At 43.2% G+C, this 13425-nt stretch overlaps 1 protein-coding gene across 1 annotated transcript in view; it reads right to left on the bottom strand.

Moving 5' to 3' along the window:
- Positions 1-13425, bottom strand: part of LOC105001514 (natural resistance-associated macrophage protein 2-like) — a 17963-nt gene that overhangs the window by 3976 nt on the left and 562 nt on the right. The window contains exons 2-13 of the mRNA XM_010857825.1: positions 10972-11123; positions 10148-10267; positions 9368-9487; positions 8042-8148; positions 7229-7299; positions 7062-7129; positions 4429-4584; positions 3627-3785; positions 2741-2827; positions 1741-1860; positions 1439-1588; positions 828-901 (exon numbers count right to left, since the gene is read on the bottom strand). Of these exons, the coding sequence (XP_010856127.1) occupies positions 828-901; positions 1439-1588; positions 1741-1860; positions 2741-2827; positions 3627-3785; positions 4429-4584; positions 7062-7129; positions 7229-7299; positions 8042-8148; positions 9368-9487; positions 10148-10267; positions 10972-11123 (1384 nt within the window). The remainder of the gene's footprint in view (positions 1-827; positions 902-1438; positions 1589-1740; positions 1861-2740; positions 2828-3626; positions 3786-4428; positions 4585-7061; positions 7130-7228; positions 7300-8041; positions 8149-9367; positions 9488-10147; positions 10268-10971; positions 11124-13425) is intronic.

Genomic DNA, 13425 nt, shown 5'->3' on the forward strand with positions numbered 1-13425 from the left:
TAATGTTCGTAGTGATGCTTTCTAAGGCCCACTTGACTTCACATTCCAGGATGTCTGGCTCTAGGTCAGTGATCACACCATCATGATTATCTGGGTCGCGAAGCTCTTTTTTGTACAGTTCTTCTGTGTATTCTCGCCACCTCTTCTTAACATCTTCTGCTTCTGTTAGGTCCATACCATCTCTGTCCTTTATCGAGCCCATCTTTGCATGAATCTGTATCATATAAGTCCCTAAAAAATGCAACAAGCCCTACAACTGAAAAGGTCATGAGTCCCTAGAGATACAACAAGTCATTTCAAATACCCCATGTCCTATGGACATGTATATAAAATGTTATTAGCTTATGCCTCTCTCATCAAGATCATTCAACATGGATTTAAGATGCTTTAACCTTCAGTGGCTGAAGTTGAAGAGTTAAAGCACTAAAAGCTGAAAAACTTACCCCAGAAATAAAACATGTGCTTGCCCTCCTTTGTTACGTTTACCATCTCTGTTTTCTTTTCTTTAATTTATTAAAATTGAAATATAGTTGATTTACAATGTTGTATTCACTTATTTTTAATTTTGGCCACACCCTGTGGCATGTAGGACCTTAGTTCCTTGACCTGGGATCAACCCCTCACCCCCTGCACAGGAAGGCAGAGTCTCAACCACTGGACCATCAGGGAAGTCCCCAGAAGTCTCTCTTTTCTTAGAGACTGAGGAGGCAGCTCTAGCAATCACCCCTTAAAGCACATGGTCCCCTATGACTTATTTCCTGACTGGCCTGTTTGATGAAGTTATCCTTCCCCCCAACATCTTGGGGAACAAAAAGAAGTACACTCACAATCCGTTGGCAAATTCGCTCATCACAGGCCGCAAACTCGTAAATGTGAGGATGGGTATAAGAGCAAAGGGAAGCTGCAAAATAAAAAAATAAGATAGGGCTACAGGGGGTCCTTGTAACACCCCAGAGAGCAGCACTGTTAGCAAAAGGGAACCACAGACCCTGCCTCATCTATTCTGTGAGAAATTATTCCTGTCATCACAACATGCTGGAGGGTTATGTGGAAATCTGTAGCATGAACCCAGCATCAATTATGATCACAGTGTCTTTAAAAAATTTGTATCTGCCTTGTCTTCTTAATCTCCATAAAGCCCAACAGTGTCCTATACATTATTTAAAGTTTGCTAGGATTAACGAACAATGATTGTATTCTATGTATAATTATAGCTTATAATTCCCATTCAACAGGCTTAAAAATAAAGCCATTTCTAAAAGCCTTCTAGATGCCAGAGATTTCATATGCATTCACCGTAGACCAAGACTGTGCCTCTTTCTTCCTCTGAATTTTCCCCACAACCACACTAGGCTTGTTATCTAAAAGCAATACAGAATAAAGGTACAGAATCCTTCCTGATTTAGTGAGATGTGAGTTTCCCCAGCTCCCTTCTCACCTGTAAGCTCTGAAGAACATTCAGGAAGTCATTCATCCCTGTTAGATGCTCCACATCTTGGAAGACAGCAATAAGCAGAGCGGGGATGATGGCAATAGAGCGGGTCAGACTCACTCGGGCGAAGCGTGACCATTTTAGGTTCAGGAATCCCTGGAAGAAAACACAGAAACAGGATGAATGTCTGAAAGGAAACAGAAAAAGGTCTGGGGAGGTTCGGGAAGACCTTAGAGGCATGGGATTAAGAAAGGACAAAAGGGCAACGTCCTCTTCCTCTCGTCTATCCCAGTCACAGCAGCACGTACCTCCATGACAAACTGGCCAGAATAGGTTCCTGTCATGGTCGAGCTATGCCCTGCAGCCAGGATCCCCACTGCCCAGATGTAGAGAGCAGCAGGCCCGAAGTAACACCCCAGCACAACACCCTGGAGAGGCAAGGGAGAGAGATCACCTGAGACAACACCCCATAGTGCTCCTCTGCGTCACCTCTCCCCATTCCTGGCTACACACCCACCTCTACCAAGCGCTGTGCTGGCACTGTCCCAGAAGCTAGACTCGGGTCCTGACCTCATTCTAGAGGCTTTCAACCTAAAGTCTGCTGGATGGGCCCCCATTCCTCTTCAGCCTAGTCCCTTCTCTTCTCTAGGCTCCTAAAGCCTTTATCCTCAACTTATATGTTAACTATTAAAAAAATCTACAACACATTTCCCACATTATATTCCTTAACACAGTATTCTGGAAGATGGTAATAGGAATGAAGAGAAAGCACAAATGAATTTTGGAGATGCTACGTATTCTACTCTTGGAAATTCATAATGTAACCAGCATAAAAGGACAGAGAGGCCACAATAAAGATGACTCTACAGGGACTTCCCTGGTGTTCCACTGGTTTAAGACCCTGTACTCCCAGTGCAGGGGGTATGGGTTTGACTGCTGGTCAGAGAACTAGGTCCCACATGCTACACAGCACGGCCTAAATAAATAAAGTGTCCAGCCACTGGGGCTAGGTGGGGAACAAGTATAAAAAATAAATCACTTTACTAAGAACACTTTCTCTAGTCACCCCAATTAATGCCTATAGCAGCACAAGTTTGGGAATTGCTGATTCAATTAATTCATCTTTTCAGCAGATCTTCTATTTCCTTCTACATAATCCAAAAGTCTTATCTGGTATCTGGACCTCTGAAAAAAAACAACACTTCAGAGAAGATATGCTGTGCTCTGAAGTGAACCCACGGCAAAGACCAGATATTATGCTAAGAATATTGATCCAGGAGCAGAGATCAGAAATCTGAACAGGTTTACCCCTTTGTAGATGTCCACAGTCAGTGTTGAGTTATCATCAGGGAAAAGGTGAGCATGGGCGCTGCTGCTGTTTTTACAGACCGCAACCTGGAACCAAAGCAGTTTAGGAACAATTTTTAATTTTGAGTCCAGGACTCAGATAAGAAGCCCTCTCCTATAGATCACACACAGGTCATCTAAGAGATGGATGCTGAAGGTGAGACACTGGGCATGGATTGATGACAGCAGAGACTGGCAGCAATGGCCTTGAGGTCTTCCTTGATAATTTTTCTACACTCCCAGGTCATCAAAAACTTTTCCTGAGTTACAGTATGCATGGTAATACATGAATGTTAGGTCAATTTAAATGGTGACATCAAGTGAGGGTCCTTAGAAGGCTTCAAATATGAAAGGACACCCAGAATAGAGTCCTTATTCAAAGCAGAGCCAGGAATCAGAGGTCCTACGATGGGAAACAAAGGAGTGATCAAAACTAGGTTGGCAATCAGGAGTCAAGAGGACAGAGAATTCAGTGTGATAAAACAGTCTGTCTAGCCACAGATTCTATTTCCTGTGTGTTGACTCCTCCCAACCTGTCATCACCAAATGGCAGGGCTGGAAAGCAGTCAGGAGTTGGAAGCAAAAGGGGATGAGAAAGAGCAAATAGACATGAAGCCACTGACCACAGCATGAGGCAGTCTTTATCTGACTTCCCAGTCCAAAGCTGAGAATGATGGGTGTGGACTTGGCCACTGCCCTAAACTATAAGCCTGACTAGCGCAGTGACTTAGAGGCAGCACTGAGATCCATTTCCCCTGAGCTCTAAGTCACTGTCACATTTTCCTGCCCCAGTTAGCCTCCTCCTTACCCTCACATTCACTACTACCCAGGTCCCTGGCTTACTTACCACCTGCTTGTTGGTTTTCTCAAAAAATGCTTCGGCAAACACTGAGATGACAAAGATGTTGATGATAAAGGAAACAAAGAGAGCAATGCAGGAATCAATGAAGAAGTACTTATTGGCTTCTTGAACTTCCTGCTTATTGGCTCGGTCTACCTGTCTGGACTAGAGAGGTAATAGCAACAGTCATTTTTTGACTAGCTGAAACAAGTTTCCTTGTAATATTTCATGAGTTGGAGTCAGCTGGAAGTCCTAGAGGTCAAACAATTGACCACATGAAATGTGAGAGACCCCACATACATCCTGGTTCACTGAGTTCAATCATGACCCTTTGATGACATCACACACACCCAAACAGGGGAAAGTGACTGAGTGACTGATGAGCCCTCAGTTACTGTGGCTTGAAGAACCGCTGACCTACAAAAACAACCTGATTTAGATCTAAGGGGGAGTTATCCTTAATTACAAAGGTCTCTGAAATCTTCCAGCAAACAATTGTGTTGGACTGACTGGTAAAAGCTAGGTTGGGCTCCTTCCTCCTGACCTCCATGAGGCCATTGAGGTTTCTGAGATTTAAAGACAAGAGACACGGTGCCCCTTCAGATCTTTTAAGGACTTTAGTCCCTTCTCTATGGGGTCAGTCATCTCTGGTCACCTTGGTGATACAAGAGTGTGGTGTCCAACTGTGGAAAAGCACCGTGCTCCTTCAGGGCTCCAACAATTGTAAACTAAGTATGTGTCCCTTGTAACGAAAGGAAAAGATGCCATGAGCTACATAAGTCACTGGGATAAGACAGGTCTTGCTCACCTTGACTAAGGCAGAATGCAGGTATATGTTGTGTGGTGTGATAACGGCACCCACAATGGCCACAGCCTGAATGATCTGTGGCGTACGACAGCCTGAACAGGATGGCAGGAACATGCCTTGGAGGACCTGGGTCTGGCTGGGTTTCACTGTAACATACTACATACAAAGAGAACAGCTATTAGCCTTTTCTGGAACTTGACACTAGGGAAGTAACACGGTACTAGATAACATTGCATCCTTTACTCCTTAAACCCCTTCATCAACACTATTTAGGAAATAAGGGACATAGAACCATCCAAAAAAAAATCAAGCAGCACAAGGTTAGAGAATTTATGACTGGGGTATCCAAACATTTCATACTGTATTTTATATATACTAAATAGATGTGTAAAGAATATAATTAATATTCTAAAGAAATAACATGGCTGCTAACGGCCTTATTGATATTAGTGCCACAATAACTCCTGTGAGACACACCTTAGAATACAGTCAATTCTTGATTACCCACACTAACCATGCTTCTGTGCTCAGTTCAGTTCAGTGGCTCAGTCATGTCTGACTCTTTGTGAACCCACGGACTGCAGCACACCAGGCTTCCCTGTCCATCACCAACTCCGGGAGCTTGCTCAAACTCATGTCCATTCAGTTGATGATGCCATTCAACCATCTCATCCTCAGTGTCCCCTTCTCTTCCTGCTTTCAATCTTTCCTAGCATCAGGGTCTTTTCCAACGAGTCAGTTCTTCACACCAGGTAGCCAAAGTATTGGAGTTTCAATTCATCATCAGTCCTTCCAGTGAATATTCAAGACTGATTTCCTTTAGGATTGACTGTTTGATTGCCTTGCAGGCCAAGGGACTCTCAAGGGTCTTCTCCAACACCACAGTTCAAAAGCATCAATTCTTCAGTGCTCAGCTTTCTTTATAGTCCAACTCTCACATCCATACATGACTTCTGGGAAAACCATAGCTTTGACGAGATGGACCTTTGTCAGCAAACTAATGTCTCTGCTTTTTAATGTGCTGCCTAGGTTGGTCATAGCTTTTCTTCCAAGGAGCAAGTGTCTTTTAATTTCATGGCTGCAGTCACCATCTGCAGTGATTTTGGAGCCCCAAAAAATAATCTCTCACTGTTTCCATTGTTTCCCCATCTATTTGCCAAGAAGTGATGGGACCAGATGCCATGATCTTAGTTTTTGAATGTTGAGTTTTAAGCCAACTTTTTCACTCTGCTCTTTCACTTTTATCAAGAGGCTCTTTAATTCCTTTTTGCTTTCTGCCATAAGGGTGGTGTCATCTGCGTATCTGAGGTTATTGAAATTTCTCTCAGCAATCTTGATTCCAGCTTATGCCTCATCCAGCCTGGCATTTCGCATGATGTAATCTGCATGTAAGTTAGATAAGCAGGGTGACGATATATAGCCTTGACATATTCCTTTCCCAATTTGGAACCAGTCTGTTGTTCCATGTCCAGTTCTAACTGTTGCTTCTTGACCTGCATACAGATTTCTCAGGAGGAAGGTTAGGTGGTCTGGTATCCCCATTTCTTTAAGAATTTTCCACAGTTTGCTATGATCCAAAATCAAAAGCCTTGGCATAGTCAATAAAGCAGAAGTAGGTGTTTTTCTGGAACTCTCTTGTTTTTTTGATGATCCAACATCTGTGCTCACATATGTATATAAAAATCACTTATGCTTGCCACTAGCATCTGCTGACGGAGAAGGCAATGGCACCCCACTCCAGTACTCTTGCCTGGAAAATCCCATGGATGGAGGAGCTTGGTAGGCTGCAGCCCAAGGCGTCGCGAAGAGTCGGACATGACTGAGCGACTTCCCTTTCACTTTTCACTTTCATGCATTGGAGAAGGATATGGTAACCCACTCCAGTGTTCTTGCCTGGAGAATCCCAGGGATGGTGGGGCCTGGTGGGCTTCCATCTATGGGGTCGCACAGAGTCAGACACGACTGAAGTGACTAGGCAGCAGCATCTGCTGAGACTCACTCAGAAACACTTCTCATACACTCTTTTTCCTGGTTCAGCATTTCTCTTGGAAGCCTTAGGCCAAGCTGTATCATCTACTTATAGAGTAGACATATATTCAAAAGCTTAGCTAGTCCAATAAACAGAAATCAGTTTATAATAATTGGACACAGAAAGGTGCTGGGTTTCACTTCACTGCATATAATGAATGATAAGATTAGACTTAACCCAATGCAGTATTGGGGCTGGGGCACAAAACAGGAAACAGGCACTGTTTCATTAACTGTTGCAATACAGAGAAAGTCCAAGCTGGAATTACTGTCAACCAGGATGTGCAAAAACAGAACCCGTCAAGGTAACAAACCAAGAATAACCCTGCAACTCCTCTCCTAATCTTTACCAAGGCTGTTCTGTTGTTGAGATGGCCAATTTGGGACCAGGGAGTCTAGTCTGGAAAGTCGTAGAAATTCTAGTCCCTGCAAAACTTCCTGGACACTAGTCTTTCCTACATCCTTATTCCTTTAAAATTGGCCTAGTGCTGAATTTGGGTTTTGTTAACACACACTGTCTTTTATAATAAAAGGACAAAAATTTTATTTAAAAAGCTAATGAAAAAAAGACAAACAACAGCTAATGATCAGCCTGTAATACTTGCCTCATAGCCAAACGTGAGGGCCATAATAGTGATGAGAAAACCAAAAAACGCTTCTAGCTTCCGCAAACCTGAAGGGGAAAATGTAGCAGTGAGTTCATAGAAGGCAGATTTCCCTGTAAGCCACATGATGGAACTTTCAGTGACCCCTGTGTTCCCACTGTCCTTACCATATTTGTCCAAAAAGAGAAATATAAGGGTATCTGCAATGGTGATGAGAACTCCACCCCATAGAGGAATCCTAGGTCAGAGATTAAAAAGGGAGATTAAAGAAAAGAAAAGAAACATTAAGAAAAAGACTCTCTTCACAACAACACTCTAGATATATGACACTTGAAGGAGCAAGGACCTGGGGAAAAGGGAATAGTGGTAAGGAGGCCAGGCCTTGGGTGTTTTAGGATCACAGCACTAAGCAAAGTAATACATTCATTCAAACTTTATCTACTATTACAGACATTCAGGACACAAAGCTGTAAAGTATGGGTCTTATCTCTCAAGGAGTTCACTTTACAAGTGGGATAAACTACATACAAATGAATTATAATATACATTGCCACACACTGGATAACACAGATATGCATGACCAAACACGAAAACATGGGAGATAAAGAGCCAGGAAGAAGGTGGTTCCAGAGTGATTACACAGAAAAAATAATACTTGAGTTGAATTTTGAAAATTGAAAATGACTTGGGTTTTTGTTTTTTTGTTGTTGTTTCATTGCTAAGTCATGTCCAACTCCTTGGTGACCCCATGGACTATAGCCCACCAGGCTCCTCTGGCCATAGGATTTCCCAGGCAAGAATACTGGAGTGGGTTGCCATTTCCTTCTCCAGTGGATTGTCCTGACCCAGTGATCAAACGTGCATCACCTGCTTGGCAGGCGAATTCTTTACCACTGAGCCACCTGGGAAGGACTTTTGTTTTTATACTTGCTTTGAAATCCCACAAAATACTGATTACTTTCTAGAGAAAAATCCCTCACCTTCCTACAGACAGGAGATTGATGGCAATAGCTGAGCCAATAACTTCTTGCATATCTACGCCAATGATAGCCAACTCCACCATCAGCCACAGAAGGATTCGTGGAACCTAAACATCAAACAGCAGAAAGATATGGTTCTAATTAATCATTTCTAAGAACTTCCCCCATAGTTTGGAATTCACATTTTGGCACTGATCCAATAACAGTCCTTCGTTAAACCTGAGGTCTAGAGATGAAGGACCAGAACTCAGCTGCACTTGGCACCCTGCTGGAGAGGGCCAGGCTGCTCTTTGTGGCAGAGCCTGTGAATCAGGGTCAGGGCAGCAGCTGATGCCAATTTCTTTTCCTTCTGTTTTACTTGACAGAAGAATGGAATTTCCATTCATTATTTCCACTTAATTTTTGATCTAAAAACAATCCTGAAAGTTTTAGCGGAAAATGAGAATGCTAGGATGGTCAAAGTATTGTTCATGAGAGAATAAAAATACTGCCGAAGAAAATATCTATCCTGACCACAGTTGAAGAGACAAAACAAACGTGAAGAGGCTGGAGTCATCCTTAGTGTAATAATACACAAGTAAGTGAAAAACACAGATAGGCAAAGGGACTCGGGGCGAAGTGATGGGATTGGGTGTCCTATAATAAAATCTGGGATCAAATCTGGTCAAATAATCGAACAGAAAGAAATTTAGTAGACCAGGACTGAGGCCAGGAAAAAAAACAACCTCCATGTATCTACTACCTAAAATATATGTCACAAAAAAACAACCACTAAGATACATGAAGAAAGAGAAGATAAAACAAACTATAAATTACCAAGTTTTTTTTTTTTTTTAAAAGAGGCATATAAGATAAAAAGCAGGTAAGGATACTCTCGCAGCCAAGAAAGAAGATTGAACATTTAAGACAAACTGGAGGCAGATTAGTACTTATCCAAAGATCAAGTCAGTTTAAACCTGTCTTCCAGACATTGTTGCTGTTGTTCAGTCGCTCAGTGGTGTCCGACTCTTTGCGGCCCCATGGACTGCAGCACGCCAGGCTTCCCTGTCCTTCACCATTTCCCGGAGTTTGCTCAAACTCATGTCCATCGAGTCGATGATGCCATCCAACCATCTCATCCTCTGTCGTCCCCTTCTCCTCCTGCCTTCAATCTTTCCCAGCATCAGGGAAACATGGTTTAGCAGCAAGAGGAGCTACAGAATTTCCCTTGGGATTCCCAGCCCTCAGGGCCACGATCCCCACATCCTCCACTATTTTAGTATACAGGGGGCTAGCACAGATTGCCAGACACACAGCTACCTATGATATGAGACAAACACTGCTTACCCTGGGATACTGGTGGTGACACACTTCAGCCAGATGCAGCCCAGTGACCACTCCCAGTCGAGCTGCAAGGCTCTGCAGCAGGAGGCCCATGATGGTGGAAAACAGAACAACCCAGAGCAACTGGAGAAGAACAAAGCCCCACCATTACACTCTTGAGCCAACTGGAAGTTCTGGTTTGGTTGTTTGGCAATGGGAATGGGAAACAGTACACTCAGGAAAGAGCCCCATTCAGCAATCCAATGACCTGAATTTTGTATCACATTCTACACAGAACTTGCTAGGTCACCTTGCACCTTTCTGAGTTCTAGTTTTTCTCATCTGCTGTTTCACTTTTGTTCAAGGAAACTACCTGGGTAAATAAAATAAAACTAAAAACCAACTACGTGATAAACTAGAATTTAAATACAAATCGAAAAGTACTTTTCATCAAAGTGTCAGAGCCAATGAAGAATCAGCATGTAGCCACCAAGGTTTATATCCAATAGGCAGAGCAGAGGAAAAGGCTGTGATGTGCTGTGTGTGTTTAAAAAGGAAAGAAGTCAAAGTGTTAGTCACTAAGTCTTGTCCGACTCTTTGAGACCCCATGGACTGTAGCCTGCCAGGCTCCTCTGTCCTGGGATTTCCTAGGCAAGGATAATGGAGTGGGTTGCCATTCCTTTCTCCAGGAGATCTTCCTGACCCAGGGATCAAACCCGTGTCTTCCTCATTGCAGACAGATTCTTTACTACCTGAGCCACCAGGTAAACCAAAAGAAGGGATGAGGGAAGAGTTTATGTTCACCTTAAATCCAGCCAGTGCTCCAGACTGCAAATCACATTCAATGTTTCCTGGATCCACAATGCTCATAAGAAATCCTGGTCCCGTGAAAGCCCAGAGTTTGCGAAAGCTAAAACAGGAGTGCTGTACAAGAGAGGAAAACAGAGCAAAATGATTGTCACCTCCAGGGCGAGAATAGATACATGCCTGTGTATGGCTGACTCCCTTTGCTGTCCACCTGAAACTACACAGTATTGTTAATTGACTATACTCCAATATAGAAGAAAAAGTTTTAAAAAATAATAATAAAAAAAAGTGTCTCTTGGAGAAAAAAAAAGATTATCACCTCCAAACTGCTGATCTGATTTATCTATTATTTTATCACATAAAAGGCAACAATATCAGTTTCATAAGAACAAAGAGTTCAGAAGTGGGTCCAAGTTTCTCCTCCATCTCATCCATTCCTTATCAATAACATGGTTAGCTCTCTGTACAAATAAGAGCTCTTGTCTTACCTGCCCTTCCAACAGCCTTTCAGTCTAAAACCCCAGCAATAATAGCAGTACCTCTGTGCTCAAACACTACCCAAATGGGACAAAAGGTACCGTACAAAAGGGAACATGAAAATTTCCCTTTCTGGGTCAAAGAATGCTCACTAGTACAACTTGGCAATTTTTCAAGGGCCTCGGTTTCCTTAAAAGTTTCTGTGTACTCTCTACAAAAATTCAGTCTTCAGAGACTGCTTGCCAGAACTGACTCTGAGGTTGCTGATCCTGAGTTATCCAGCAGACATTGTACATAGGTTTTCCCTAGATAATAATATTTTTCTCTAAGGACCTGTCACTAACCTTCTCCTCAGGAACGGCGATCTTCTCATCAAAGTAGGTGGTAAAGGGCTCCTCTGTGTATACCTCGGGGGACTGTGGAATTGAGGAGTTACTGCGGGCAGGGTTGATGGCACCAAGACTGACAGAGACCCCATGGTCTCCAGAAGTATTTTCTGAATTAACAGATTTGAGAAGAAATGAGTTAAAATTAACAGAATACACTGGTATTAGTAATCATCATAGAAATACTGAAATTAAACCTTTTTAATACCTAAATGCACAAGATCAACCTGACTCTATATCAATTTTTGGTTCAGATCAGTTCAATCGCTCAGTCGTGTCCAACTCTTTGCAACCCCATGAACCGCAGCACGCCAGGCCTCCCTGTCCATCACCATCTCCCAGAGTCCACCCAAACCCATGTCCATCATGTCGGTGATTCCATCCAACCATCTCATCCTCTGTCGTCCCCTTCTCCTCCTGCCCTCAATCTTTCCCAGCATCAGGGTCTTTTCAAATGAGTCAGCTCTCTGCATCAGGTGGCCAAAGTATTGGAGATTCAGCTTCAACATCAGTCCCTCCAATGAACACCCAGGACTGATGTCCTTTATGATGGACTGGCTGGATCTCCTTGCAGTTCAAGGGACTCTCAAGAGTCTTCTCCAACACCACAGTTCCAAAGCATCAATTCTTCAGTGCTCAGCTTTCTTTATAGTCCAACTCTCACATCCATACATGACCACTGGAAAAACCATAGCCTTGACTAGACAGACCTTTGTCGGCAAAGTAATGTCTCTGTTACTTTATTTTTATTTATATTTCTAATAAATTAATTTTTGAATAGGCAACACATTCACATGGCTGAAAATTTGAGAAATACAAAATTGCTTATGGTGATAAAGCTCCCTCTCTACCCTCTTCCCCGGTCACTAAGCTCTACGTGAGTTTTCAACACTAAGCTCACAAATGGTCTCCCCCTACTTTCACGCTTCTTTTGTACTGCACTGTGAAAGACACTCAGTCATGTCTGACTCTTTGCGACCCCATGGATGATAGAGTCCATGGAATTTTTCAGGCCAGAATACTGGAGTGGGTAGCTGTTCCCTTCTCCAGGGGATCTTCCCTACCCAGGGATCAAACCCAGGTCTCCTGCATTGCAGGCAGATTCTTTACCAGATGAGCCACTGGGGAAGCCCTCACGCTTCTACTGCCACTTGCCAATTTTTAGAATAATTTTCTTCTAAAATCACTGATGTCTAGGGCTTAATATAGAACATCCCTAGACTAGCCGCACTGATAAAGTGAAAGTGAAAGTGAAGTCTCTCAGTCGTGTCTGACTCTTTGCGACCCCATGGACACCAGGCTTCTCTGTCCATGGGATTTTCTAGGCAAGGGTACTGGAGTAGGTTGCCATTTCCTTCTTCAGGGAATCTTCCTGACCCAGGGATTGAACCCAGGTCTCCCACATTGTAGACAGATGCTTTACCATCTGAGCCACCAGGGAAGTCAAAACCTTAACTTTTAGAAGGAAATTGTCAGGCTAATGGGACACTCCAATCTCTACCCCCCACCCATTCTTTTAGTAGGATTTACTCAAAGGATCATCCTTGGACATGATATCTCCATCAGGCTGCCCCCAAAATGAGTAACTTGCAAAATTCTGCCACATTTCAGGCTAAAAACTGAAGTTTCAGGGAAACCACCAAACAGGAACCTTTTGCCACCTGACTAAAACTCTGGTCTGGAAGAAGCACAAGCTCGAATCAAGATTGCTGGGAGAAATATCAATAACTGCAGATATGCAGATGACACCACCTTTATGGCAGAAAGTGAAGAGGAACTAAAAAGCCTCTTGATGAAAGTGAAAGTGGAGAGTGAAAAAGTTGGCTTAAAGCTCAACATTCAGAAAACGAAGATCATGGCATCTGGTGCCATCATTTCATGGGAATTAGATGGGGAAACAGTGGAAACAGTGTTGGACTTTATTTTTGGGGGCTCCAAAATCACTACAGATGGTGACTGCAGCCATGAAATTAAAAGACGCTTACTCCTTGGAAGGAAAGTTATGACCAACCTAGATAGCATATTCAAAAGCAGAGACATTACTTTGCCAACAAAGGTCCATCTAGTCAAGGCTATGGTTTTTCCTGTGGTCATGTATGGATGTGAGAATTGGACTGTGAAGAAAGCTGAGCACCAAAGAATTGATGCTTTTGAACTGTGGTGTTGGAGAAGACTCTTGAGAGTCCCTTGGACTGCAAGGAGATCCAACCAGTCCATTCTGAAGGAGATCAGCTGGGGGATTTCTTTGGAAGGAATGATGCTAAAGCTGAAACTCCAGTACTTTGGCCACCTCATGTGAAGAGTTGACTCATTGGAAAAGACTCTGATGCTGGGAGGGATTGAGGGCAGGAGGAGAAGGGGACGACAGAGGATGAGATGCCTGGATGGCATCACTGACTCGATGGATGTGAG

This window comes from Bison bison, unplaced genomic scaffold (assembly GCF_000754665.1).
Source record: "Bison bison bison isolate TAMUID 2011002044 unplaced genomic scaffold, Bison_UMD1.0 scf7180017864383, whole genome shotgun sequence".
NCBI classification, from domain to species: Eukaryota; Metazoa; Chordata; class Mammalia; order Artiodactyla; family Bovidae; genus Bison; species Bison bison.